The sequence below is a fragment of the Punctularia strigosozonata genome (genome assembly GCF_000264995.1).
Source record: "Punctularia strigosozonata HHB-11173 SS5 unplaced genomic scaffold PUNSTscaffold_1, whole genome shotgun sequence".
NCBI lineage: Eukaryota > Fungi > Basidiomycota > Agaricomycetes > Corticiales > Punctulariaceae > Punctularia > Punctularia strigosozonata.
Genome location: NW_006767433.1, coordinates 2,749,219 through 2,773,556, shown reverse-complemented (window position 1 = coordinate 2,773,556; position 24,338 = coordinate 2,749,219). Strand labels below are relative to the sequence as shown.

At 53.3% G+C, this 24,338-nt stretch overlaps 12 protein-coding genes across 12 annotated transcripts; 4 read left to right on the top strand and 8 right to left on the bottom strand.

Moving 5' to 3' along the window:
* Positions 1-36: 36 nt before the first annotated feature.
* On the bottom strand, positions 37-1,183 carry PUNSTDRAFT_95643 (uncharacterized protein). Its single transcript, XM_007378942.1, has 5 exons — positions 1,018-1,183; positions 830-958; positions 764-777; positions 387-708; positions 37-335 (listed from the first exon to the last, which is right to left on the bottom strand). Exons 1-5 carry the CDS (start codon positions 1,108-1,110, stop codon positions 162-164), a joined length of 732 nt encoding a protein of 243 aa, XP_007379004.1. The 5' UTR covers positions 1,111-1,183; the 3' UTR covers positions 37-161.
* A 106-nt stretch (positions 1,184-1,289) lies between these two features.
* PUNSTDRAFT_80137 (NAD(P)-binding protein) lies at positions 1,290-2,540 on the bottom strand. Its single transcript, XM_007378941.1, has 6 exons — positions 2,393-2,540; positions 2,082-2,330; positions 1,888-2,028; positions 1,680-1,839; positions 1,516-1,624; positions 1,290-1,462 (listed from the first exon to the last, which is right to left on the bottom strand). The coding sequence occupies exons 1-6, from the start codon at positions 2,477-2,479 to the stop codon at positions 1,372-1,374; spliced, it is 837 nt and encodes a 278-aa protein (XP_007379003.1). The 5' UTR covers positions 2,480-2,540; the 3' UTR covers positions 1,290-1,371.
* A 308-nt stretch (positions 2,541-2,848) lies between these two features.
* Positions 2,849-4,034, bottom strand: PUNSTDRAFT_59363 (uncharacterized protein; the record flags this gene model as incomplete). The annotated part of the gene is made up of 4 exons (XM_007378940.1): positions 2,849-3,185; positions 3,238-3,467; positions 3,519-3,699; positions 3,748-4,034. The coding sequence occupies 4 exons, from the start codon at positions 4,032-4,034 to the stop codon at positions 2,849-2,851; spliced, it is 1,035 nt and encodes a 344-aa protein (XP_007379002.1).
* A 138-nt stretch (positions 4,035-4,172) lies between these two features.
* Positions 4,173-5,071, top strand: PUNSTDRAFT_48931 (uncharacterized protein). Its single transcript, XM_007378939.1, has 2 exons — positions 4,173-4,859; positions 4,914-5,071. Exon 1 carries the CDS (start codon positions 4,207-4,209, stop codon positions 4,837-4,839), a length of 633 nt encoding a protein of 210 aa, XP_007379001.1. The 5' UTR covers positions 4,173-4,206; the 3' UTR covers positions 4,840-4,859; positions 4,914-5,071.
* Positions 5,072-6,539: 1,468 nt separating this feature from the next.
* Positions 6,540-8,514, top strand: PUNSTDRAFT_59668 (uncharacterized protein; the record flags this gene model as incomplete). The annotated part of the gene is made up of 6 exons (XM_007378938.1): positions 6,540-7,063; positions 7,114-7,554; positions 7,611-8,025; positions 8,082-8,312; positions 8,371-8,406; positions 8,458-8,514. 6 exons carry the CDS (start codon positions 6,540-6,542, stop codon positions 8,512-8,514), a joined length of 1,704 nt encoding a protein of 567 aa, XP_007379000.1.
* Positions 8,515-8,622: 108 nt separating this feature from the next.
* PUNSTDRAFT_123788 (uncharacterized protein) lies at positions 8,623-9,446 on the bottom strand (the record flags this gene model as incomplete). The annotated part of the gene is made up of 3 exons (XM_007378937.1): positions 8,623-8,741; positions 8,794-8,991; positions 9,048-9,446. 2 exons carry the CDS (start codon positions 9,444-9,446, stop codon positions 8,956-8,958), a joined length of 435 nt encoding a protein of 144 aa, XP_007378999.1. The 3' UTR covers positions 8,623-8,741; positions 8,794-8,955.
* Positions 9,447-10,113: 667 nt separating this feature from the next.
* On the top strand, positions 10,114-10,961 carry PUNSTDRAFT_140459 (uncharacterized protein; the record flags this gene model as incomplete). The annotated part of the gene is made up of 3 exons (XM_007378936.1): positions 10,114-10,161; positions 10,212-10,562; positions 10,611-10,961. 3 exons carry the CDS (start codon positions 10,114-10,116, stop codon positions 10,959-10,961), a joined length of 750 nt encoding a protein of 249 aa, XP_007378998.1.
* A 226-nt stretch (positions 10,962-11,187) lies between these two features.
* PUNSTDRAFT_59603 (uncharacterized protein) lies at positions 11,188-16,183 on the top strand (the record flags this gene model as incomplete). The annotated part of the gene is made up of 19 exons (XM_007378935.1): positions 11,188-11,323; positions 11,379-11,702; positions 11,765-11,918; positions 11,972-12,109; positions 12,203-12,308; positions 12,368-12,652; positions 12,723-12,950; positions 13,008-13,133; positions 13,183-13,339; positions 13,385-13,578; positions 13,628-13,844; positions 13,902-14,068; positions 14,126-14,495; positions 14,544-14,734; positions 14,784-15,004; positions 15,055-15,241; positions 15,328-15,713; positions 15,768-15,866; positions 15,916-16,183. 19 exons carry the CDS (start codon positions 11,188-11,190, stop codon positions 16,181-16,183), a joined length of 3,954 nt encoding a protein of 1,317 aa, XP_007378997.1.
* Positions 16,184-16,263: 80 nt separating this feature from the next.
* On the bottom strand, positions 16,264-17,295 carry PUNSTDRAFT_110213 (uncharacterized protein; the record flags this gene model as incomplete). The annotated part of the gene is made up of 7 exons (XM_007378934.1): positions 16,264-16,362; positions 16,410-16,451; positions 16,503-16,562; positions 16,624-16,715; positions 16,782-17,043; positions 17,104-17,123; positions 17,199-17,295. 7 exons carry the CDS (start codon positions 17,293-17,295, stop codon positions 16,264-16,266), a joined length of 672 nt encoding a protein of 223 aa, XP_007378996.1.
* A 146-nt stretch (positions 17,296-17,441) lies between these two features.
* On the bottom strand, positions 17,442-19,011 carry PUNSTDRAFT_80123 (mitochondrial carrier). The gene is made up of 8 exons (XM_007378933.1): positions 18,897-19,011; positions 18,830-18,846; positions 18,497-18,640; positions 18,295-18,445; positions 18,066-18,243; positions 17,855-18,008; positions 17,611-17,798; positions 17,442-17,553 (listed from the first exon to the last, which is right to left on the bottom strand). The coding sequence occupies exons 1-8, from the start codon at positions 18,955-18,957 to the stop codon at positions 17,529-17,531; spliced, it is 918 nt and encodes a 305-aa protein (XP_007378995.1). The 5' UTR covers positions 18,958-19,011; the 3' UTR covers positions 17,442-17,528.
* A 345-nt stretch (positions 19,012-19,356) lies between these two features.
* On the bottom strand, positions 19,357-22,936 carry PUNSTDRAFT_80121 (uncharacterized protein). The gene is made up of 6 exons (XM_007378932.1): positions 22,495-22,936; positions 21,822-22,436; positions 21,524-21,775; positions 20,581-21,468; positions 19,649-20,526; positions 19,357-19,589 (listed from the first exon to the last, which is right to left on the bottom strand). The coding sequence occupies exons 1-6, from the start codon at positions 22,846-22,848 to the stop codon at positions 19,532-19,534; spliced, it is 3,045 nt and encodes a 1,014-aa protein (XP_007378994.1). The 5' UTR covers positions 22,849-22,936; the 3' UTR covers positions 19,357-19,531.
* Positions 22,937-23,069: 133 nt separating this feature from the next.
* Positions 23,070-24,227, bottom strand: PUNSTDRAFT_95622 (phosphoglycerate mutase-like protein; the record flags this gene model as incomplete). Its single annotated transcript, XM_007378931.1, has 9 exons — positions 23,070-23,194; positions 23,246-23,274; positions 23,331-23,421; positions 23,476-23,508; positions 23,556-23,839; positions 23,898-23,979; positions 24,031-24,037; positions 24,092-24,116; positions 24,179-24,227. 9 exons carry the CDS (start codon positions 24,225-24,227, stop codon positions 23,120-23,122), a joined length of 675 nt encoding a protein of 224 aa, XP_007378993.1. The 3' UTR covers positions 23,070-23,119.
* Positions 24,228-24,338: the final 111 nt, after the last annotated feature.

Genomic DNA, 24,338 nt, shown 5'->3' with positions numbered 1-24,338 from the left:
CGACCCCGTGGGGTAACGCGGAACTTCGGGATCTCGGCTCACTCATCATTGATTCCGCCCTATGCATACATATGTCCATGGACTTCGATGCACACCGTATCCGTCAGTAGCATGAGCCCACCCGATACAAAGTGTGATCCCGGCGCATTCGCCGTAGACTACTACTCCTTGGTGTCCTGATGTGTATTGTCTGGAACTGTAGCGTTCGCCAAGTTATTATGCTCCGGCTCTTCCGGGATCGTCTCAGAGAAACCTAGGCCTTTGACCAAGTCCCCAGCTTCATCCTCCCCTAAGCCAAGCTCCTCTACCAATTGTCGGAGTTCATCGTCAGTAACCTAGTAATCATCGGCCTTCAATTCACATGCGTAGCAGAACGAAACACGTACCTTAACACCCTGAAGTCCGAATCCAACGAGCTCGGACCCCACGTCTACTTCGTCGCGGCGGTTGACCGGAGTCGGAGGGGGTGCGTTGGGCGGGAGGGGCGTTTTGGGAGTAGAGGGTATATTCACCTTTCCATGAAGAGGAGAGGGAGATGGCGAGGGAGCGGAGGAACGTGCTTTTCCAAGGGGAGAGGCGTTCGGTGAGACGCCGGGGACCCCGATAACTTTCTCCTCTAGCAATGGCCGATCTTCTTCGACGGAGGGATCGTAGGATTCGTTCAATCGCAGGAAGGTGTTGAGTTCGTCAAACTCCACAGCTTCTTCGCTGCACGATCAACTGAATAATTGACAACGAAAGCAGCCGTTGCGATAGGTCTCACAAATCAGAGATAGTCTTATAGCGAGCCTCAGTATCGACACCGAGACGAGGGTACTGTATGGCTTACCCCAGGAAATTTACCGCCGACCAAGATCCCAGGAAGCTGTTGCTTATCAGTAGGAGCCTTGCGCCTCCATAGCCTCTTGGCGTCCTCGTCTGACGCTAAATCGTATGATTTGAAGGGTATCTTCTTCACCTGGCCATGAACGTAAGAGCCTGCATGCACGGTGGCGAGCCTCCGACGAGCATGCAAACCTGGAGGATCCTTAGCAGATACTCCTGCTTCTGTCTCAGTGCGGGTTGAGAAGCGATAGTGGTGAGGAAGACTTGAATCGGTGGGGATGGCATGTGGAATATTCAGAGAGTAAGTGGATAAGCCAGATATGGCACCTTGCAATCAGTCGATGGCTGTCGCCGCTGCCACTCCGGCCGTCGTAAGAAAGCGGAGAAGATGACGGTTGTAGGCGAAGCCCGAATCAATCTGTAGCATGCAAAGAATCAAGAAGCTATTGCTAAATACAGAATTCCTCGTTTCTCCCCGTATAGCGGGCAGGCCTGTCATCCGCGGAATAGGGTGTATGCCTTCGCTGCTGACCATATTATTATGCATCACAGCTTCGCTCCCCAACTTCCTTCCATCCTGCTCGTCATACCGCCCTCCAAACGGATCGTCGCTCCATTCACATACGCGCCAGCACGGCTGACACGCGATTGATGGTAAGTAAGGACTCGTGATTGGGCTCATAAGCATACCTAGAGAGGTAGAGTACCGTTCCAGCGACGTCTTCTGGCATGCCGATACGGTGAAGAGGAATGCCGGCCTTGATCACCTCACCAGTGGTGGCCAACGTATGTGCCATCACTATAGCACGTTGTCAGCATGTCGTTGAAAGAGAAGAGAAAGCGATTCCGCCTACTCTTGCTTTCGAATGGTCCGCACGCAATGACATTGCTGGTGATGCCTTCCCAGCCTAAACGACCGGCAAGGTTACGGCTCAAGTGGTGCAAAGCCGCCTTAGAAGCTGAATACGCGTAAGTTTCGTGTGAAGGGACGCTTAACCCTTCTATGGATCCGATCTATGGCATATTCTCAGCAACGAAACCAGGAACGTGGACATAACTGACATTGATTATCCTGGCAGGATCTACGAACGTATCGCCATCCTTGCTTTGCTGTGCTGCTGCCCGAAGAAGAGGTAGACATTTCTGTGTGAGGGTAAAAACGCGCTGTACATTGAGCGTCAGGACCTTGCTGAAAGCGTGATCCTGTTGTGCATTGTTGGCATAAGTATCCTCCCGTGCCATAACTCCGCACGTACAGGGTAATCTTCAATTGACTCGCCCCAGGTTGCACCGGCATTATTGACGAGAATGTGGAGAAAACGTTCCTTCTTTTTGAGCTCGTCCACAAGTCGCTCCACCTCTTCGAACTTCTGTAAATCCGCGGGGATGGGGATGCATTGACCACTTCCGAGTGCATTGAGCTCCTTAGCAGTTCGCTCGCAGTCCTTTTCCGAGCGTGAAGATATATACGTCTTAGCGCCGTTCTTCACCAGCCCTGTAGCTATCTGAGTGCAAGGTAGCAGACACGTCAGAAACACGATCTATTGACAGAGAAGACAGCCTTCACCATCTTCCCTATTCCTCGACTACCACCCGTGACGAGTACCACCTTGCCCCTCACTGTGAAGAGGTTTTGTAGGTCGAAGGACGCCATAGTGCAGAGACGATATTCGTTGTGTTACAGAGGGGCGAGTTGTGTATGTGGAAGATCTGAGACGTTTCGACATGCGGGGCAAGAGTGTGACCGGCTGGGAGAAGACCGTCGGACTGAGATTGCCGGTGACCCGGTGCCGGGCCCGACGCGTCAATCAGACGCTGCATGAAGTCGGAAGGAAATCAGGACACAACTACCGATAATTGACGACCAGTCGTTCAAGGCAAGTACGCTAGTTTACAGCAAGAGTAAATGAGGCTATTCGGAGAATCGCGACTGCCTGTAACGCAGTGGTCCCGATGTAGCTAAAGAAGCGTCGACCTGAGGAATTCCAGATTCAGCACCTTCTTTCGAGTCCTATGCTACGAATCAGCGCCGGATGCGAATCACACAACACGATAATACCAGTTCAAGCTGACGGCCATAGACTGCACTGCGGCTGCGTCCTACAGAAACCGACTTGCGTTTCCTGATCCTTTCGCCACTTCTCGAGCGTCTATGTACCGACTGTGCCTGTGACGTGCCAGGCAGCGCGGGCTTCTTGTCGCCTGTGTCCGGGCCTTCCTGGGCGACGGAAGCGAGCCCACGTAGAGTCCCTCCCGTCACCACGGGTACAAGGCACACCGCGAGGACCATGGAAGAGATGGAAATGAAGAATATAGTCGAGGCAATAGCAGTCAGCAGTGGGAATCGAGAGAACAGACCACTGTATGGCGTCCGTTAGGCAGGGCTACGCAAGGGAGGAAAAATATTCCTACCGCAGTCCCTTGTGTCGCAGAGCGCCGCGCAATGAAAGGGAAATAACGCTGACTTCGCGGCCTTGCCCAGCACCGACGCTTCTCCATTCGTCCTTTCGCCCAACTTCTATGCGAGCAACAATCCCACGGGAAGAAGCGGAGTATGCGTCCAGTAGCGGAATTGTAATATCAATTAGTTGGGATTGAGAACGTTTCCATAACAAACTTGGCGCAGGAGGTAAGATTATAGCCTAAAGGTGATTATCCCACTGCATGTCATGAGCATATCGGATTGTGCATACCGGCTTCCGAACCCTTGTTAGGGTCTCATTGGACCGAGATACTAGGGTTAATGTTGCCATGAAGTTCCCTAGTGCGAAGTTGGATTCCGTTCCTGGAACAGTCAAGTGCACGGAAATATCGTATGCTTGGCGAGGAGACATCAGTGGTACAGGGACTTCTGCATACGGTGGAACCCCATCACTGCCTGAGGTCAGCTTACCAACGTACTCTCCGATACATGACACTCACCCGTAGTTCAGATATACGGCCATCTCCCAGCCAACAGCAGTACTCTTCCAGACGAGAATCCCGGCAACCATCGACGTGAGTATCAGAAAGGGAATAAACAGCGCACAGATCGCGATTGGAATGAGTTGGGGAGATAGACCGCGTAGTACGCCGAGCGCGTAGAGGAAGACATTCGAGGCCGATCTTAGTGGAAACGCAAGAAGCCAGATGATTTTGTCGACGACTCCTTGCGAAGGAAAGGGGTCGTCTCGCCTCCGATCCTTAAATTTTTCATTGCTATGGTCCATGGTCGGTGCCGGTGACTGGTCGCGTCGCGGATGAAGCTTTGAAGGACAGAAAACAGCCGTCTATCACGTGCGTCGCATTCAAGGGCCCCAATTGGGCATCCTTGCCCTTGAACTTCTCATACTCGCGCATACGTGCAAAGCAGCTACGCTGCGCCTCCAAGGGTTGCCACACATGACCGATAGTGAGACCCTCAGGAGCATGTTAGGACGGGATCCGTCCACTCCCGAGCTTGCCGCTCACATCGCCGCACTTTCGCTCGATGCGCCCGATTCCGCCTCCCCGGACGTCAAAGTATACTCTGACGCTGTATACTTCAACTATCACAAGCTCGGAATAAGCTTCGTGTACAAGCCGATATCGGGATATGAGCCACGGACAGGGAGCTCTCGCGATCAACTCAACGAGGGGAAATTGCTCCTTGACAGTATCGATCTATACAACGCGACGGAGCTTCTGGCCGGCAAGTCGAAATCCACTGGAGTTCAGGCATATGCCACTTACCGCGGACTCCCTTTAACGCTCTCGTTATTTGCGAAGACGACTGACGGGAAGGAACGCCCCACTAGTCTTGAGGTCAAGTCAACTACAACGGGCAAAGACTTTGTGGAGTGTCTCGGTGAGCCCGACCGCAAGGGCGGAGGTACTGGACCATCGACTGGATCCATTGATATTTGGTGCGAATGGTCGAAGGATGGTTTGATGGTAGAATTCGGAGGCGATAAGGCTAGGGGCCCTCAGGCCTGGGAGCGGGGGAAGGAGGCTTTATGGAAAGTTGTATCAATATTCCATGCAGCAAAGGACTGAAGCCCGAATGATATTCAGATGTTAGTCATTTCCTTTAATTTCGAAACTCTGGGACCAGCTGATCAGCATTGTAGAATCATTAAATATCAGTATCATGAGCTCTAGATCTTATCCCATCCTCGCTGCTTCATCCGAAATCACTTTGAAACAGCAGGCCCGGTTACATGACGCCTGTAAGCCCTGAAGCATAGCGAGATTCTGTTATACCATCCCGTGATTATATACTGTTCGTTCCTACGCATCCTGAATCACTGAAACCGTTGGGCCGATTGCGATATCGATTCTCAAAGTTAGGGTCCCTAGGGGTCCCTCCATTGATACTGCCATGTGATTCAGGTTCATCATATACCTCTGAGTGCGCTCCACTGAGGCACTCACAATTATCGCACATTCACCATGGCAGCACCCACAGAAGTTACTACCGCTGCGTTGAGCGGTGTCTACGTTATGGTAATGCCGTACTGCGTGCACGCATTATACCCCAGCGAACCGGTACTAATCGCAAAGCACGCATGTAGAATAAGAGTTTGTCTGATACTACCGCTGCCGACAAGATCTTGCAGCTGCAGGGCGTTGGTGAGTCCATGCGTTCCTGAACATTCGCTCGTAAAGGATCTGACCTGGTTGCTCAAGGCTGGTTCAAGCGGAAAGCTATCTCGGCTGGGACGCTTACGCTCTACGTGAAACACTACCAGGATGACGACGGTGTTGAACACATCGATATCGAGCAAAGTCTCAGCGGCATCGAAGGCACTACGGAGAAGCGGACCCTGGATTGGGTCGAACATAGTCATAATGATCATGTTTTCGGCCATGTAATCGGCAAGACCAGGCGCATCAAGGTCGATGACATCGACGAAGACTTCTTGAAGGAGGGCTGGCTCCCAGACACACATGAACACGGAGCTATCGAGTCCCATGTCATCAGTGACACTGCCAAGAGTGGAACGACTTGGATCGCGCATCAGGTATGTCGTTGCGCTGCGATGGACTTCTCCAGGGCTGACAAGCGGGCAGACTTGGGGATTCAGAGACATCAAAGGAGAAAGGCGCTACGCTCGCAGCATCAAGTTTACAGGTCCGAAAGGGGAAAACGTCGAGGCCCATCTGTGGTACGACTACACTGGTCCGCAAGCCTGACATCCCATTTGTCCTGTGATTGAGCTTTTATGTTACTCGTCGAGTTGTATGCCATTTCCCTAGTGTGTATCGCGGGTTGTTGCGCTAGCGTAGCCGCACTGCTGGTGTTCACGGCTGCAAGAATTTGTTCATTTCATACTTACAGTAAATCACCAGTACATAAGTGTGATGCGTCGAGCGTGTCCAACATATTAGCCGGATCAAGTGGCTGTCCGTATGTCTAAAATTGAATACATCCTTGCCGTCCCGGCACGGTCGCACACCGACGTGACGTCGTCCTCAATGGTTGCTGCGCATGATATTCTCGCTCGTTGACAATGGCCTACGCTCACCCTCTGGCAGGGTCGGATTCGAATGTCACAGTGAACACCCTGCGGCGCGGCTCGTCCCCTACGACGTCAAACGGCAACCCTTCCGGTGACAAGTTTACCAGCGTGCAACCGCTTCAGCTGGAAGAGCAGCAGCCCACTTCTTGCCTCCGACGATGGGGTGTCAGATTTCTGCAAAATCATCCGCGAGCTGGCAAATGTATACTTTATCTGCAAGGTCCGAGGCCAAAGATGGATCTTCCCCGTAAGTCGTGTGAGCATAGACTACACTATCCCCTAGCTAAATTCCAGATAGCTCTTATACCACTGTTTGACAGGTCTTTCGACCCACGCACATGGAAAGTCAAGATACCCCTACCCCAACTGAAGCTTTGCCTAGAGTCATTAATTCTGTCACGCACTCGTCGCTTGACGTCCCCCTGGTTCTTCGTGGTCTTCGGAGCAGCTTATATAATATCCGTATCCTTTTTATCTCGCGCGTCCTCGTTCCAAACACCGTCAGACGCGTGGCTCGGATGCACCTCGACGTTTTGGCTGAAGGACGACGGTTGCGGTTTAAATGGCCAATCGTGTTCACCCTTCGACAACGTAACCTATGACTTTCGATGTCCTGCACAATGCAGTTCTGTCGTACTTCAAAACCCTCGGGTGGTTGGGATTGAATCCGTGGACTTCGTCCCGCTCCTAGTAGGAGGTGGGGACGACCAAGCGACATATCGAGGAGACAGTTTCATCTGTGCAGCCGCCATACAATCGTGCGTGACGTGTTGTTATACTCCTACTCCCACACCAACTCTGCTCGTAGCGGGTTGGTTTCCAATTCAAGAGGTGGTTGCGCCTCTCTACGTCTCGTGGGCAACTTTACAGACTACCGACCACGTAGTGGCCACGGCCTCACATCCATCGGATTTCCTACAATATTTCCGTCGTCATTCCGCTTCTTACCATCCACGCCTCTGCACCATTGTTCCGACCTTCGCAACGAAGCTTTGGCTTTGAATGTTCTCGTCACATGCATCATATTCCTCGTCCTCCGTCCAAGACCTATTGTTCTCTTCTGGTCTTTGGTCTGCATCGGCTTTTGGCATATAACGCTATTTTCCCAACCCCGCAGCCTTCCACCCGATATCAGTGATGGCATTGGTACGTTTCTTCCGGTTCTCTTTATCGCGTATGCCTTCTGGCGAGTGGCCTGGAGGTTCGTGTTGCCGGCGTTCTCGAATGCACCTTTCGAAAGGATGATATGGTTGTCCCATTCCATATATCCTGTTGACAATATGTACTGACAGACTGGTCTTATAGGTACTTGGGACCGTTCTGGGTGGGCGTGCTCACCAACCTGACAACGGACAAGATTCCTATCGATCGTCTGACGGCATCCGATATCAACCAGCAAGCTGGGGGTGTCACCTCGCTTGTCATCATCTGCGTGGTCCTCCTGTTCATTGTCATCAACCAAGTTCGTGTCATTCGCAAGACAGGTTGGCTCCCATGGTACGCCATGTGGTACGCCATTGGCGGGCTTGTGGTCATGGTGTTTGCGCTTCTCCCCACGCTCAACCTTCGCATCCACCATTACATCTTGGCGATTGTCTTGATGCCGGGGACAGCGTTCCCGACTAGATTATCAGCTATATATCAAGGACTATTACTAGGGATGTTCCTCAATGGCGCGGCGGCATTCGATCTCGCATCGATGTTTCAGACTGCTGCAGAGGTTCGTCCACAGACACTCTTGTTCGGTGCTTGAACTGATTCGATCCCTTCTTACAGCTTCAACGCGATGCAATATCAGGATCTGCTTTGCCTACCTTCTTGACAAACTCCACCACATATAATGCTTCAATTCCGTTGCACCAACAGATTATCTCTTGGGCACCACCTGACGGCGATTGGGACGGATTCAACCTTCTCGTCGATGACGTCGAGCGTTACAGCGGCGCAGCTCTGAATTACTCTCTCGCGGCCTTACAGGAAGGCATACCGCACTTCTTCAGACTGGCAGTGAGTGGTTTGTAGGCAGTTTCATAGTATCGACATCATTAATATGATGTGCGACCAGTTTACCAGTCAAGGATCAGACGGTGATTTCACGATGGTACGCGCAGTGACCTTGAATCAATGCGGCCACGCTCATGCGACTCAACAGGCAGCTACGTTATGGCCAAATGGAACATGGGTAGACCCGCCTCCAGGTGGATCGTAGCATCCGCCTTGTACCAAGCATTATACTCTATAGATGTTGTAGCGCGCGTGGATACCGTCTCTGTACCGAAATAAACCGAAATTAGTGCACCATTGTGAGAGGGGGGTCAAATGCATCGTAGCATGCATAGGTAATAATAACTGAAGCCCGGAGGATTGGCTTCCGTCTGAAGCTGTCGAGAAATAGCATGGTAGCTGATAGTACGGTCCCGGAAGAGCAAGATTGTTCTGCACAACACGTTAGCTCACCGAGCTGCCAGATGTTACGCGAACAACTGACCAAGGATTCAAAGGTCGTCCTTTACTATCTCGCCGGCGATTGGGCATTACCCTCACAGGCGAGCGTTTTTCAGAAGGAAACGCCACTGGGACGGCCGTCGTTCCCCTCAGCGGTGAGTTGTGATCCTCCCTTTTCGCGTATGCGCGCGGAGAGCCAACCCCGCTACCTTTTCGATTGCTGGGCTTGGGCCGTTGGTAACTGAAAACGGGCGTATGCATGTCATGATGGATCTCGCCCGAAGGGCGGGCGGAGACCGTGGGCTGGTCCCGCGTCCACCCGTTTTCGGGAATATGCCATCCCGGATCGACGTCGCCCCAACCGTCGCCGGCACTCTCGTGCCATGCTTGTTGTGCTCTCTCTCGCTCCTCCAAGAACTCCTCCATCGTGGGCAACCGTTCACCTTTTTCTGCTGCTTCTATACCGCGCAACCAAAGCGCGATTTTATCGTTGGCTTGAGAGTCATAAGATTCACTATGGTAAGGATTATCCCACCCCGATCCCTGGTCGGGAAGAGCTGTCCAGGGGTTGGTATCCCATTCGAGAGGGGTAGAGGCGATTCTGGATGTAGCCGGCACCTTGTCACCATCGGTATGCCTTGTTCCATTGAGAGGTTTGGCAGGAACCTTCTGGCGGCGGCTGCCACCGTGGTCCATCACAGGCAGATTGACTGGATGTGAGTTGGACAAGATAATATAGTATTGCCAGAAATCTGTGATCAGCGGTCGATAGCCCGCTAGACCGGCCTCGATAGAGAATCGGGAAGTATATGTGAGGATATGTCGTCCAAGCAAGTCTGTGATCTCTGTTGAGCGCTGCAGCAACCGAGTCGCTGGCAGCGCAACCGCGGCAGGAAAGATTCCCGAACGGGCGTCACCCCCTAAGATCACGTGCTGTATCGACGTCACTTCGCTCCTAACCTGTTCCCGGGAGGTTTGGAGCATGTAGTGAAGAGTGTATATAACATCGCAGGTACATCCCCCAGCGCCCATCAGTGAAATCGCGGCATGAGCTAAGGCAGGGCCATCGCAAACGGGGGGGCATCACATGACCAAAAATCTAACAAAATACCTCTTACCCTCTATCGCCGGGTTCACCAGCGCAACTAGCGTATTTCTATTCCCATACGATCCTCAGGAAATGCATAACAGAGGGCTCTATGGGTCCAAATTTTTTTTAAATGAGCTCAGAAACAAGCGAACAGCAATTCAAGGCATCCATTGCGTGGGAATCAGAGACATCCTAGCGTTGTGATTGGTCGATGAGTTTCTCAAACTCCCTTGGAATGTCGTCATGCATGCGTGACAAGCCCCCCCGTTTGCGATGGCCCTGCCTTATTACAACGACCCTCCACCATACGGCTGGACCAAAGTGCGTCTTGGGCATGGACGTACGACGTGGCGCTTACTAGCTATGCATAGGAATACGACCCAGCGTCCCAGCACGATTTCTGGGTTGATACCACCTCTAGTCCGCCGCGATCTATCTGGACCCATCCATATGAGGATGAGATATTTCTATCGCAACATCCCGAGATACGCGAACGCTTCAAAAACGAGCTCAGTCCGTCTGCAGGGCCAGACAGCCGACGGCACTCGTTCCACGGAGAGTCTTCGACTGTTCGGCCTCCTGCTAAGCGAAACTCGGCATCGCACCCAGGGACACCGGTCAATACGCGTTCTTCTACGCCCCGTGGGATATTCGGCCGAATGAAGGACAAAGCAATAGGGACAAAAGAGGAGCGCGAGGAACGTAAACTGCGAGAACGAGAGGTAAGTCGATCCAGAAAGTCGATAACTCACCTTGGCTAAGGCCCTCAGTTGGAACGCCAACAAATGACACAGCGCGAGCAAGCTCTCCAGCAGTTGCGTCAACAGTACATGCAGCAACGACAGCAATACCAAAGTCAAGACGGAAATCGGTATGGGCGGACGAGCGGTTTGGCTTATGGTCCGCCACCGGGCAACCCATACAGCAATCCGTATTACGGCAGGAACAGGTCAGGACTGAGCGGAGGCAATCTGGCTCTACCGTTACTCGGAGGGATGGCGGGTGGTTTGCTTTTGGGCGATATGCTCGATGGCGGATTCGGTGGTGGTGGTTTTGGCGGTGGCGGTTTTGGCGGTGGCGGTTTTGATGGAGGATGGGGTGGGGGAGGTGGCTTCTTCTGATTGTCCAAACAGAACGCGGTGAAGATCAGTAGGAGCATGGATTGTAGGATAATGTCATGTATTTGTACCATAAATGAATGACCTTTTACTTCGCATCATGAGTGCTGTATAAATATTATGCACTCGTGCTTGTTTATTCGTGGGAAGTTTGAATGCGCCGAAATCACCTCCAGGTCATCGTCTAGTAAGTCAGTAGAACAGACGACAACTGCCTGGACTGGTAGAGATGCCGCCTGTAATACCGACCTCGCTCAGTCCCCATATCTGCGTGTTAACCAGTCCGGACCTTGAAGATGTACTCGCCACGGCGTCAGTGCCGTCGTTGCCGCAGATCCTCCAATCCTTCTCGCCTTTACCCCAAGGTTCGAGAATTCCATGATCCACTTTACATTCACTGACTTGCGACTGGAACATTAGTGACCACGCGCACTACCGCGCTCGCGTCCGTCTCGCATGCATCCTTCGCCCTGCGTTTCTCGGACCTGCAAGAGATCGAAGCTGCTTGTCGCGAACCCGAAGAGAACCGGGCCATGCGCATGCTGGACTGGATCTCAGCTCGAATTTCCAGTAGGTGTGCGCAATGGGTTGAAGACATGGAGAAAGCGGAGACAGCAGAGAAAGAAAGATACGAGGAAGATGGACGTGATATTGTGAGGACCCCCTGGTGGGACGAGCTTCGGCGGTGCGCCGAGGGTGACTGTGTCCCTGGTAAAGGGGAAGGCTGGAACCATCCCGTAGCCGGTATGTCTTCTTTTTCCATCGGTTGCATCATCAGGCATCAGCATGCTCATTGAGCTTAACAGTGATACTGGCAGCCTCGACAACTGCGCCGAACCCTCTGCAAGCCATTACGACCTTGCATTCACGATCTGTAGACTTACCTACCTGGGTCGATCCTGCGCAGCTCCGCTATACTCTTATAGTGCATCCCCAGAATTCTCCTCTTTCTGACGAAGAGTCAGTTGCAGACAATACATCTCTTGTGTTTCGTTTCCTGATAAAGGCCTTAGAGCTGGAGCCCTACTCAATGCCGTCAAGAAGCAATATGGGCTGCATGTGTTTCTTCTTCCTCTGTCTTTGCCCTCCCCTCCCCCTCCACCTGTGCAGGTCCCCGCACTCTTGCCCAAACTACCTCTCTCACCATCCATGTCAGATGATCCGACGTCGCAGGCACCTGAGTTGGCCACAGAATCAGCAACGCATGTGACGCTCGATCCAGCAAGCACGCTGAACTCTCTGAGAATGAGCGAGCAAGATATTCAGGCCACGGTCAAATTTGTGAGGGAGTTCGTGACAATGAGCTTAATCCCATGGATGGAAAAATGCGTGATCGACTGGAATGAAAACGTGAATATGTTTTATTCGTTCTCTCACTATATTATGACCCTGACGCATCCGACACTCAGTACTCCGCATCCCGACGCTTACCTTCTCGCCTATTTTCCTCTACAAGACGTCTATTTGGTTCGTCATACGCACCTGGAAATGCCTCGCCAACATCTGCTTCGCCAAGGACGTCGCATTCGTCTACGAGTTCTGTACCGTCTATTGCTTCTAGTGCGACTCTTGTGGGTGGATCCGAGCCCTTACAGCAACAGCGGCGTCTCGCAGAGTTCGCTACTATTCTTGGCGATCTCAAACTTGCTGTGAGCATTTGGGAAAGTCTGCGGAAGGAAGGGAGGGGCGGATCGGTAAGCATGCCTGATTACTACATGACTACATACACACCGCTCTAACCGGCGACTTCGAACCGCATCACAGGACATCCTTCCGATGTTGGTAGCCCCAGGACCGAATGTGCAGCTTTACGCATCTTACGCTATATCCTCGCTTCACCCTCTGATGACCTCTGGTGCGTCGGATCTGCCGCCGCAAATACTTGTCAAAGCTCTCAAGTATGCGGTGCGGTGGGATATTGCCATATCTCAGCAAGACTTCTTGAGCGATGTCTTGGAAGGCGATCGATGGCTCGTATGGGCTGCAGTCAATGTATGTATGCATATAAACTATCGGACTAGCTGCGGGTTGAGTAGCCTGCTCTGCAAGGTAGAGGAAGTGCCCCCCGCGCTCTTGTTAGGTCATGCAGCTCTTCTGAGTGCACGTAGGCGCGCTCGCAGAAGAGCGGCGCTTTGGTATTATCTGGCAGCCAACAGACTTGAGAAATGCGGGATTGTACGTGACAAAGTTTCTTGTGTCGCACGTAAATCTGAACACTGCACAGAGACCACTCACCATGTATTTCCTTCGACGTGCTGGCGAATTGTGTGCGTCCAGGCCACCGATGACTTTATCGCCGTCGTTTTGGGAGTCTGAAGATATCAGTCCCACGGATTGGCAAGGATTTGAGGCTATCAGGCCTGGTTTGGGTCATGCGCTAGGTTTGCCCTTAGATTATCTCTGATATAATATTCACGACGTGGTAGGGCGCCTGCTATACACCACCGGCCGAGTGGAAGAGGCCATCCGACTTTTTGTTACGCTATTACAACGGCGTCCGCATGCGTCTTCCTCGCTATCAAGCGCCAGTGCAACCATCCTGAATGGCATTATCTTTACGGAGCCAAGCGAAGATAGCGCGGATAAACTATTCATCAGCGATTTCAAGACAGCGTTTCAGGTAACTCAGCCCATGTCCTATGATTATCATCCTAACGTCCTCCTTCTAGCATTTCTTGTCGACTTCCGGAGATCCGGAGAAGTTGCGCGATTTGAAACTTCCATGTACATTCAGTGTTCCCAATCAGAGTCGGGTACGCCTTCCGAGACAATCCGCTTCACTCGAAGGCGAGATATGGAATGTCCGCGAGCAAGCGTGGCGGGAATTCTGGAAAACCCGGGGAAGCGAACCTCTGGAACCGACTTATGGGTCAGCTTATGTTGACGGTGCGTGAGCGCTATTGATCTGGGTCGCTCCTCTCCTCTGATATCACCGCTGTGTAGAGACCTTCTGGTTTGACCTGGTGGTAGAAAATCCACTCGACGTTGAAATCAGCCTATGTAACGTCACAATCACCATCCATGAATTGGGAACTATGAACCTACCACCGAGGTCCATAAATTTCGACAGCCACCAGGAAATCGTCCTGGAGCCCAGGGAACGTCGTATAGTGAGTGGCAATACGGAGGTTCGGCCAAGCACTGGATCGTGATGTCGTATATTCCAGGTACCCATACCCATCACCGTTCACGAGCCTTGCTCGCTGACCATTGCCGAAGCCCGTTATGATTTCCTCTCATTCCTGCCGTGCACGGAGCGGTTGGCTTTAAAAGGGGCAAGACTCCACGCTACTCCCGCCCAGAGACAGAGCAAAATGTACGGCCCGGACCAGTTCATCACGGTAACAGCCAAAGAGGGCAGACAGCGCCTCCTTGTGGACTTTGTGGAGGATGAGCCGTTAGTGCTGGCGCACGGTGAAAACAGACGAATGGACATGTGGCTCTCGAGTTGTGGCACAAAACCTATCGGGGAGCTCTGGCTATTGGTGGATGCCAATGACATTCTGTCGGTGATACCAAGTGCGGATGATGTCCCTGGTGAGTGAAAATATACTTGGTACGCTACAAGGAACTTAAATGTTGTAGAGTTTGCTCCGAAGAAACAGGTCCGACAATCCGACAATTCCCTACGTCATAGTGACCCGTTGCAAATATCGCTCGAATCTATCAGTGATTCGAACACGTTGGTGTCGGGCAGGGATGCGAGACTATCCGTAGTCATACATTCAGACCAGCTTCGAGACCAAGATCTGACGATGCTCTTCGTGTACCGCGAGGTGTGTCCTGTCTCGAGAAGAATTGCTGATGGCTAACTTCCGTCGGAAGGCACCTGGCTCGCCGTTTCATTCAACGAGGATTGCCAAGCACTACGAGGTGTCGCCCACGTTGGATATCTCCGTCTCCAGTCAACCAAGTCGGACTCCTGGCCATCCGTTCCTGCTGAACGTGGACATCACCAACGTCAGCGCATATGATGACATTCGCATCCAAGGCATTATGACCATGAGCCCGACCTGGCTTTGCTCAGGCATTTCGCGACAACCCAGGTAAACAGAAAGAATCCGTCCGGCTCGTGCTTTATGCTAACGTCTGACAGTGATTACTTGCAGCCCTCGCAAATGCTCCGGTGGTCGTTCAGTGTCCGTGAATCGGAGGAAGGGCAAGGAATATCGGAAACATATCAATATGTATCTCGGACACTCCATTCAGTCCTACGAGGCGAGAGCGTCGATACGATGTATCCCCCGCCGATTGACATCCTGTGCTGTCATCATGGTGCTGAGGTTGGCGCCGCTGTCTTGTCCCTGAGCCGTACACTGACGACTTCTAACAGAAGCGAAGCTCTTTTGGGGACCGTGCCGTATGGCAGTCTATCCAAGATCGCCGGCGCTGTCATATTCGACGTCAATTACTGAACCAGTACCGCCATATACCCCCATCTTCACATCCGCACATATTCCCTCTATACAATCCAGCTGCCGTGGACATCGCGGTCTTTTGGTATATGCCTGGAGACCAACGGGCTGGCTACACCTTGTTTCCGGGCCTAAATATCGGCGCTGGGCATGGAGCACTTCAGGACATGGTGAACGAGGTGGAAGAAGCTAAGGTCAGACGCAGCATGTACGCGGAAACGCAAATGGAGAAAACCGAGATCTTGCAATCGGTCCGAAGCAGTGAATGGAACACCGAGATGTATCCCGTCATCGTTTCAATTCAGGATGGAAGGACAATGGTTCACGATTTCTCTGGAGGGTTGGAATGCTTCACTCTTGCTTGATTTACCTTCGCTGATGCTGCCGCCTACAGGCCCTGTCAAACAACATGCTCAATAGCTGTACGCAACTACTCTAGAACGCATCCAGCACGTTATACACTCAAGTTGAACTCACGACAGACACACCCAAAGTAAGCATATGGTTGCTACGCAACTGTCAAAATCTCATGCAGTTGTCAGTGATTTGCTGCCTCCACCCTATAGCGGTCGCAGGATTCATCGTGGTGTGCTCGGGCCATCCGAGGTCGTACTCTTGAATACTCAGTTGCGTATATCCCGACCAGGGAGGTACGCGCTCGCGAGTTGGTCCATAGAAACGGAGCTCGGGGAGCCCAGTTACTCTGCTGAACAAACAGACTCGTGGCAAACAAGACGTAAATACGTCCAGGATGCATCATCCGCTGATACCACTTCCATCATTGTTCACGACTTCAACCACCGAGCGTGATTGTATATGCGAGTGGCTCGGGTGTACCACATGGATACGGTAATATAGATGCTGAAAGCCCATGATAATCGGACATGGTATCATGCGGATTTCCCTGCTTTAGCCTTCTCTTCCAACTCACGACGTGCTCGTGCTTCAGCGGCTGAGCGTGCCTTCTTAACCTTGGTGTTGAAGTATGTCTATACGTCTGGTTAGAAGTGATTACATTCGATAAGACCGTACCTACGCCGAGAACGAACTGAACCATGTTGAAAAAAGGAACCCAAAGCTGGAACACTGTCTTCAGTATCTATGTAAGTCTAGTGAATCGGGTACAAACCTCCGGAGCGACGAAGTTTTGGGCGAAAACAAGTGTCAATGGGGACGTAACCCACGTCACCTACAACGAGAGACTGCGCGTCAGCCTAAAAGACCCGCGTCTAAACGTTTCAGAGCTTTACACGCAAGACAGGCATGAAGCCAGCCTTCACTGTTTTCTTCACTTCGTCCGCCGACTTCGCGCCATTGATAATGGCCATGCTTGCAAGATAAACTTAGAATCATCACGGTGTCGCGTCAGTACGTTACACCATCTCAGCCATTGCTATTCTGCTCGCACCAAGGGTCTGAATTGGAGCCACGAGGAGATTGCTCGCTATGACCTGTGCGACCTTCGCACCCGTCCCTGTCTTGCCTGCGAAGACACGCTGCAATGCGCCAACAAGGTAGTGGCCCATTGGCGCGGACACCAGGAAGCCGTATATGAACATCTTGAAGGACTTGGCCTCAATGCGGGCACGAGCTAATGCATGAGAGTAGACAGGTGCGTCCTTGGGTTTCTGCTTGACAGGAGTACCAGCCAGATGGGAAGCAAGCACTTCCTAGGTGTTCATAACCATTCAGCTTGAGTAATTATAGCATCACCAATCATAGACACTTGCTTGCAAGAAAGAGAGAGACCCTATGTGTTCGCCAGAGCATTGTTAGTTTCGCAGTGCAACGACTAGGTTATCATGGAGTGAGAAGTCAGGCGTACCGGTCGTGAGCGCCTTCGTTCTCAATGGGTGCGCAACAAGCTCTGCTAGATAGGCAGCGAGGAGAGGGTTCAAGGGCTTCGCAGCAGAGGCACTCATCGTCCGGTCGTTGAAGTCGATGCTGATGCAGAGCACAAGTATGAACGCTCAGCAACGTGCTCAGAGCTCTCTCACTGGGCCTAAGGCTTGACCAAGGCACGAACTTAGGGGCCCCGCGTTCCACAGCCACACAAACTCTTCCAGGAAGGTAATCATAATTCCGGGGTAATGCGGTATATAAAAGCAACTAGTATAGCACCTATGCGAAAGCGAACTGAGCTGCCTCAGAAGCATCATTTGCTCCCATTTCCCTTCACCCTGCAAGATATGTTGAGACACGCGGCAGAAATCAGTACTTGATAACAGAAGACCTACCAAGCCTTGACGTAGTCCGCGAACGAGACCATGCAAATAGTCTGCCAGATACCCAGACCGATGCGTGGGGTGACACCGCGGTACAGACCCTTGACGCCATTCACGCGGTAGATATACATGAAGATGTTGGCAATCGTGGGCTTCGCCGGGCGATTGGCCGAATCCGCGTTCTTCGCCACGGATTGCAACTGGAAAAACGACGCGTCGTTGAGGAGAATGGGATGCATTTAAAATCAATACGAACCTCAACACGGATAACTTCGATAGGTTGGTTCCACGTCGCAAGAGCACCGCCGATGGACGAGGCGAGTATTTTATCAAGGGCACTCAGGGTTTCGCCTTCTTTCTTACCCCGAGCTTTGCGGATCCCGCTCTCCGCCAATCTCGCGAAACCCATGCTAAAGCAAGTGCGGCCGCATTGGCATCTGCGAATATGGTTTATGGAAGACACTCACCGGGAACCCCAGTTAGTGCATTGCCTGACGGCAACGGCATTGACACCCTTGTTGATACCACGGATGCCTTCACGGCGGTAAATGTCCATGAAGACTGCCCACGTCGATGCGGGCTTGACTCCTGTTGCAGCTTGCTTGTGTCGCGTGATTTCAACCGTCTTCATGCATGTCGTGAAACCTGTGCGCGTGTGAGCAGGCAACCCACGACGTCGGTACAAGGAAACCGAACCCATGGTCGCATAAGCCTGAGCAATACCGCCTCCCATGCCGCCCAACAAACCAGCTGCAGCGGGGCTGATTCCCACTTTCGTGGACGCCGTCTCGATCTCGGACGCTGTAAATAGTAAGACACCACCCTTAGTGGATGCCTCTATCCAAGCCTAGTTCTCGTGTCGGCGATACCCATGGGTCTAACACGTTGAGAAACGCACCCAGGGAATGAGGCCTTGGTAAAAGCCGGCGAGACCACCCCTACTCCAGACCGTCTGAAGCGCCTGAACCATCGTCTGCGACCGGTTAGCAGCCATTTGGGTCTTGATAACCTCCAGCGGTTGCCCCAGGGTCGTAACCTGGCATTCTGGCACTTTAGTATACGTCCAGAGCAGAGACTCTGCAACAACGAACCTCCTGGAGACAAACAGACATTGTCAGCACGCGGGAAAGGCACGGTGACAAGGACTACACACAAACTGTTGCATGAGGAGGCGAGTGTGATCGTGGAACGGTCAGTAAGAGCATCAGCACTGGGAACAGGACTGCCGTACCATGTTCATGATGGCACCTGGCGTTTGATGAGTACTGAAACGGATTGCGCTGGCACAGTAGGCTCACCGACTGCAATGTTGGACCAGTTGACGCCCTTCTGTCCGGGCTCTCGTGCGACGGGGGCCATTGTGGACCGGGTGATGACCAGTGAGCAGACCGGAGGAAGGGGGGATGGTGGTGGAGTGGGGGTAAGGTAGAAACGCGTATGGGCCGATTGGCAGCTGAAAGTTTGGGGCGACCGCGTCGGCTAACCGGGCAATTTCAAGTCGGACGACGCGTCGCGCGCGTCCAGCGTCCGCGCTCGCATTGCGTTTCCTCCACAGCGGCCGCTGCAGACGCTCGCAAAGCGCTCACATCTCCCCCTCGCTGTCGACCAATCCCGGCGCCGCCGTCGTCGTTGACGGTCGCCGCTGGGCTTATCGCTCCTGCAGCTGCCCCCGCGGGAATGCCGTCTCACGTTGGTCCGCCCTAATCACGTGCGTCTAATAATACTCACACAGCATTAAGCAATGCAACTAACGCAAGTTCACTAGCTAGACTATAGACAACAGTAGGATTAGGCATAAGACGGACGTGAAAATTCCAAAACTTGGGTATTCGGATGACTGCAGAAAATGGATGAAGAGCAGTGAAATAACGATCCTTCTGGTCGAGAGTCCCGAGTACAGGAACTGGAGTGGAAAACACGATTTCGGAGGGCCTCAAGAGTTATTGGCCTTCGCAAGCTGCTCACTGAGATGGTCGATATCGGCTTTCAGGCTGGTTGAAGGACTGTCAGCGCAGATACGCGTTCAAAAGAAAGAAAAAAGTATGCTTACCGAGTTATCTCGTCCTGAGACTCCTCGTGCTCTTGCTCTATATACTGAAGCTCCATCGCTTTCCGGGTGAAATCTTGTTTCAAGTCATCCTCTCGGGCATGGGCGGCCTCCAACTCCTCCTTCAGGGCTTGTAACGCCTTCTCGTGGGCCGCCTGCAAGTCGTTGATCTTCAAGTTATGAGCTTCGTGCATCTTCTGCAGCTCTTCTTTCGTGACGCCGGGGGCAGACGATTGCGCGGTTCCGTTGGACTTCGGAGATGCGGCCTCCTGTGCAGCCATGGCGGCTTTGAGAGTGGCCACCTCACCCTCGAGATCAACCACCTTGGCGATGAGATCCGTCCTCTCGCGCGCGTACGCTGCCATCTCGTCCGCGTGATCCGCCTTCAGTTTCATCGCCTCTTCTGCTCGAGCTTTCGCTGCTTCCTCGAGCTCCTTGGTATGGTTCTTTGACATCTCCGATAGGGACTCTTTGGTTGCGGCAAGCACCTCGGTGATCGCGCTGTGGTCATCCTTGATATTTGCAAGCTCCCGAGTCAGCCGTTCCACCTCCGCGGACTGGTCGGCAGGTGCAGACGCTGCTATCTGCTGAGCATGCCTACGTGCCTCCTCGAGCTGAGCGGACAAGGTCTCAGACTCCGCCAAAGCCGAGATGAGGGCGGCCTTCGCTTTCGCGAGGTCGTCCTTCGTTGCCTTGTAGTCGACGTCCAAGGTAGCGATCTGCTTCTCCAACGCCTTGACCTTGGCCTCCTGCGAAGCTTCGGCATCTGCCTTCACACTGTCGATGGTCGTCTGATGTGCCGCGCGTAGCTGCTCAATCGTAGCTTGAGACTCGGCCCGAAGGCGCTGAAGATCTTGTGAATGAGCGTCACCAGCTTCGCCCTAGAACCACGATGTTATTGTCAGGCTAAACAGTTGTAAAAGGGATCTTCGAACCTTCGCTCGTTCAAATGCCTCTTGTAACAGCTTGTCATGTTCTGCCTTCACTGCGTCCACTTTACCATTGTATATCGTTTCCTGGCCGCGCAATTCGTCCCCAATGCGTTTGATTTCATCCTCTAGCTCTGCAAGCTTCTCCTGGTGCGCCTGCTCGAGGGATTCAAGCTTCTGAGCGTGTTCCGTATTGGTTGCATCAGCATCAGCCCTCAGCTGCTCTTGATTCGCGCGAGCAGCCGCAAGTTCATCTTCCAGAGCTTTGAGATTTGCGACAACCTGTTCCATATCCGCAGCAGCACGCTTCAAATCCTCCTCGTGGGCTTTCTTAGCCGATTCAACCTGTGCAATCAACTCGGCTTCTTTGCTCGTCGCAGCCGCGCTTTGCTCTCGTAAAGTCGCGGCGTCTCGCTCGATCTGCTCATTGAGCGCCTTCACATGCTCCGTGAGCTTGTTGCGTTCATCTTCGGCCTTTTCCGCTGCCTCCCGCAACTCGAGAACTTCGATTTCAAGCTCGGAAACCTTGTTCGACGTCTCTTCTTTTTCTGACTTCAAGACCTCTATCTGGGCTTCCAGCGTGGACGCCCGAGCAGCTTTCTCCTCCAAGTCCCGGACCTTCGCAAGTGCCTCCTCCAATGTTCTAGCATGAGCATCCTTGAGAGAGTCTGTCTCCTGCTGAATGGCGTCAAGGTCCGCCTTTGCCTTCAGTAAAGCCTCGCGATCAAGTTCGGCCGCAGCTGCATCTGCAGAGGTCGCGGCAACTTGCGTTGCACGGACTGCCTCGAGGTTCTCCTTCGCGGATGCTACTTCGGTTTCTAAGTCCAGCAGCTGCGCTTGCAGGCTTTCGACCAGTTTGCTCTGCAGCGTCGCAGCTTCCCTTGCCGCTTCCAGCTGTATGCGCCTCGTTGAATACATGGAACGTGCGATATTATGAGAATTTCCATACCTCCTGTTTAACAGCGTTCAGCTCCTGAACACCACCCGAGCTTTCCGCCTTTAACTTCTCGAGCTCTTCTTTCAAAGCCTGCAGTTCAGCTTCTGCAGCCTCTTTGGACCGGGTCAGCTCGTCCACCAACGCTTGTTTTGCCGTCGCATTCGCCGAAGCTGTTTCCAGCGATGATTTAATCTCCTTCACTTGCGCTTCGAGCTGTGCGGTGATCTCGTTCTTTGCCGCCAGAGATGCAGAGGTCTCGTCGAGCTGACTACAGTTAAGCATACGTTATGTGAACGGAGTGGGATCTCACCTTGCTCTTCAGCTCATCGGATATCCTAGGGTCCTCTTTGATCTCCCTGAGAGACGAGATGGAGCCCGTGCCTGGCGTTTTGCGCACCGCAGTAGCGCTGGAGGTGCGGACAGACGCCGTCGCAGATTTGCTTGCAGGTCTCGTGGGGGGCGCGGCACTGGGTTTCGGAGCAGCCGCCGTTAGGCTGGATTTGGAAGGGGTCCTCTTCACCCCTTCCGAGACCGAGGCACGAGGCTTGGGAGTAGCAGATGACTTGGTACTTGATGCGGCCTCGGGGGATGCGGCGGACGGGCGTGAAGTGACAGAGGGACGAGGAGCGTGTTTGGTAGCCGCAGATGACGCTAAAGACGGTCTGGACGAAGGAGAAGGAGCTGATTTCGGTGCAGGAACCAGGGACGTTCGACGCGACGCTGAAGAAGCGGGGGCAGGGGTGGCTGACGCGGTCTTCGAGGCAGCGGAAGTTGGAGTCCTGGTTGGAGGCGGGCCGCTTACCGACTTCTTCAGAGAAGAGGCTGCTGCGGGTGGTTTCGCAGCCGTCGCTACACCAGTTGCCTTGGAAGTCGCCGGAGGCGACGGCTTCACGGTTCCAGACCCAAACGTGCCGGAGTTGAGGATCTGCAGAGGAATGGAGGGTTGAACGGATATGTTTGGAATGCGTGAGCGACCAGCACACCTTCTTCACCAAGGGCGTTCCCGGGGCACTTCCAGGCTTCGCGGTGGTCGGCTTCACGCTCAATTTTGCCTTCGGGGCAGGGGATTTGGGCTCCTCAGGGTTTGCAACTTCGCTGTGTTGCGCGTTGCCGTTTGCTGAAGCATGATCTGATGGGTCTGCTTTCGTGTCCTCGGCCGCAGCCTCACCGTCCACAGGTCCCGCAATCTCGTCGGCAACGCTGGTCGCTTCTTTCACATCGTCGTCGCTAACGTGCGTAGCGGTTGCAAGTTCACGAGCATCGTCAGCAGTCGGCTCCACGTTCTCTTGCTGAGCAGCAGTGAGTTCGTCGACAGTTAAAGGCGCCACGTCAGACATGGATGTCGATGAACAACCGAGTCGGTCGGCTCGGTGGACTCCGTTGAAGAGAGACAAGTGTAGACGGAGAGCAAGAACAGACCGTGGTGGTCCAGTCAGAGGAACGCGTCTTCGCAAAGTACATCACTGGCGCGCGTCGCGGGCCTACCGCGGTCACAGATTGCCATACACGGCCTAGCGCGTCCTTCTCTCGGATGCAACTTCTCCGACTGCACATTGTCCGAATGCACCAGAACGCTACAGAGATAATCGACAGCTTACAACTCGTCGGCTACATCGCGTACAAATTCAAGCCATTCAAAGCAGGTTCGGCGAGATTATTGTGGTTATAGCTGAGCACGGCAACCTGGAGACGATATCAGAACCGTGTGTTCCGACGGCGCGTCAAATCGCTTACTCCAGAAGGCTCGAAGTTGAAATGCGTTCCTGCGGATATGAATCCGAATCAACGTCAGGAATAAGGAACGAAAGATTTGACCGACCCAGGCACAGGGGCATATTCATCCATCGAGCTATAAGGACTCTGTTAAAATGGCCATGGGCGCAAATCACCACATCGCGGGACCCTTTGCCCTGTCAAACGCATGAGACCCGAATCACAAGTGTGCAAGTCCAGGGCCTGCTCACCTCCTCCTTCCAAGCCCTGTGATACTCTCGAACCTGCGACCGTGTCAGCTTGGCCAGTTCAAACATGGCAAGGAACGCACCTTCGAGATAACGTCGTCTGCTCTGCACGTCATATCAGCGACACTCTCGCCTCCAGGGCAGCCATCCTGCCAGATGTCCCAGGTCGGTGCGCCGGGGGGCCTAACAGCCTTGATACCCTCCGGGTCCAGCCCCTCGTAGTCGCCGTAGTCCCACTCGCGCACTGTTGGGGTAAGTTCGTGTTTCGGCAGCTCGGGCAGGTGGTCAAACAACAAGTGGAACGTCTTGTGGGCGCGCTGCCTAGGCGAGACGAAGACGGTGCACAGATTGGCGGGATCAATCAGCTCTGCGGCGCCGTCCACGAGGTTAGGCTCTGCGATAAGTGCGGGGGGAGGGTGCCTCACTGCCGGGACCAACTATCTGTTCGCGACGTTGGAGAATGGTTGCTTCGCCGCGGGGCGTGAGCGGGATGTCAGTCACTCCGGTCTAGCATGCTGGTCAGTGCCCAGAGGATACTGGAAGGATGGCGCAACGCACATGCCGTCTGCAATGGACATGAGCGCGTCGAGAATGGCATGTGGTGCTTGATACTACTCACCCATTGATAGACCACTCGGTCTCGCCTGTGGCGCATGCAGGATCTGTATCAGCGCTTGGTGCGTATGCCGCGACAGCTGTTGCGCACCATGTCGGATGAGGATGAGCCGGGGCAACGGGCGGGGTTGCTGAGGCATGCTGCTACTTAGCTCGGGATTGGCAAGGGGGGATAGGCGGCCATCACTATTGGCAGAATATATAGAGCCTGCAGTGCACGTCTGACATATATCCCGCGCGTCTTCTCAGAT

Bases quoted from the DNA above. Each gene is read 5' to 3' on its own strand.
- PUNSTDRAFT_48931 (XM_007378939.1), top strand. From the start codon at position 4,207: ATGACCGATAGTGAGACCCTCAGGAGCATGTTAGGACGGGATCCGTCC.
- PUNSTDRAFT_80137 (XM_007378941.1), bottom strand. From the start codon at position 2,479: ATGGCGTCCTTCGACCTACAAAACCTCTTCACAGTGAGGGGCAAGGTG. The intron at 1,840-1,887 runs GTCAGTTATGTC...AATATGCCATAG, and splicing joins ATCCTGCCAGGATAATCAAT to ATCGGATCCATAGAAGGGTT. The intron at 1,625-1,679 runs GTAGGCGGAATC...AACGTGCTATAG, and splicing joins CGGACCATTCGAAAGCAAGA to TGATGGCACATACGTTGGCC.
- PUNSTDRAFT_80123 (XM_007378933.1), bottom strand. From the start codon at position 18,957: ATGGCCCCCGTCGCACGAGAGCCCGGACAGAAGGGCGTCAACTGGTCC. The intron at 18,009-18,065 runs GTGAGTGTCTTC...CACTTGCTTTAG, and splicing joins TGCACTAACTGGGGTTCCCG to CATGGGTTTCGCGAGATTGG. The intron at 17,799-17,854 runs GTTCGTATTGAT...TCGTTTTTCCAG, and splicing joins TCGAAGTTATCCGTGTTGAG to TTGCAATCCGTGGCGAAGAA.
- PUNSTDRAFT_80121 (XM_007378932.1), bottom strand. From the start codon at position 22,848: ATGTCTGACGTGGCGCCTTTAACTGTCGACGAACTCACTGCTGCTCAG. The intron at 22,437-22,494 runs GTGTGCTGGTCG...ATTCCTCTGCAG, and splicing joins GAACGCCCTTGGTGAAGAAG to ATCCTCAACTCCGGCACGTT. The intron at 21,469-21,523 runs GTATGGAAATTC...AGGCGCATACAG, and splicing joins TGAACGCTGTTAAACAGGAG to CTGGAAGCGGCAAGGGAAGC.
- PUNSTDRAFT_95643 (XM_007378942.1), bottom strand. From the start codon at position 1,110: ATGCCATCCCCACCGATTCAAGTCTTCCTCACCACTATCGCTTCTCAA. The intron at 959-1,017 runs GTTTGCATGCTC...GTTCATGGCCAG, and splicing joins ATCTGCTAAGGATCCTCCAG to GTGAAGAAGATACCCTTCAA. The intron at 336-386 runs GTACGTGTTTCG...GATGATTACTAG, and splicing joins TCGGACTTCAGGGTGTTAAG to GTTACTGACGATGAACTCCG.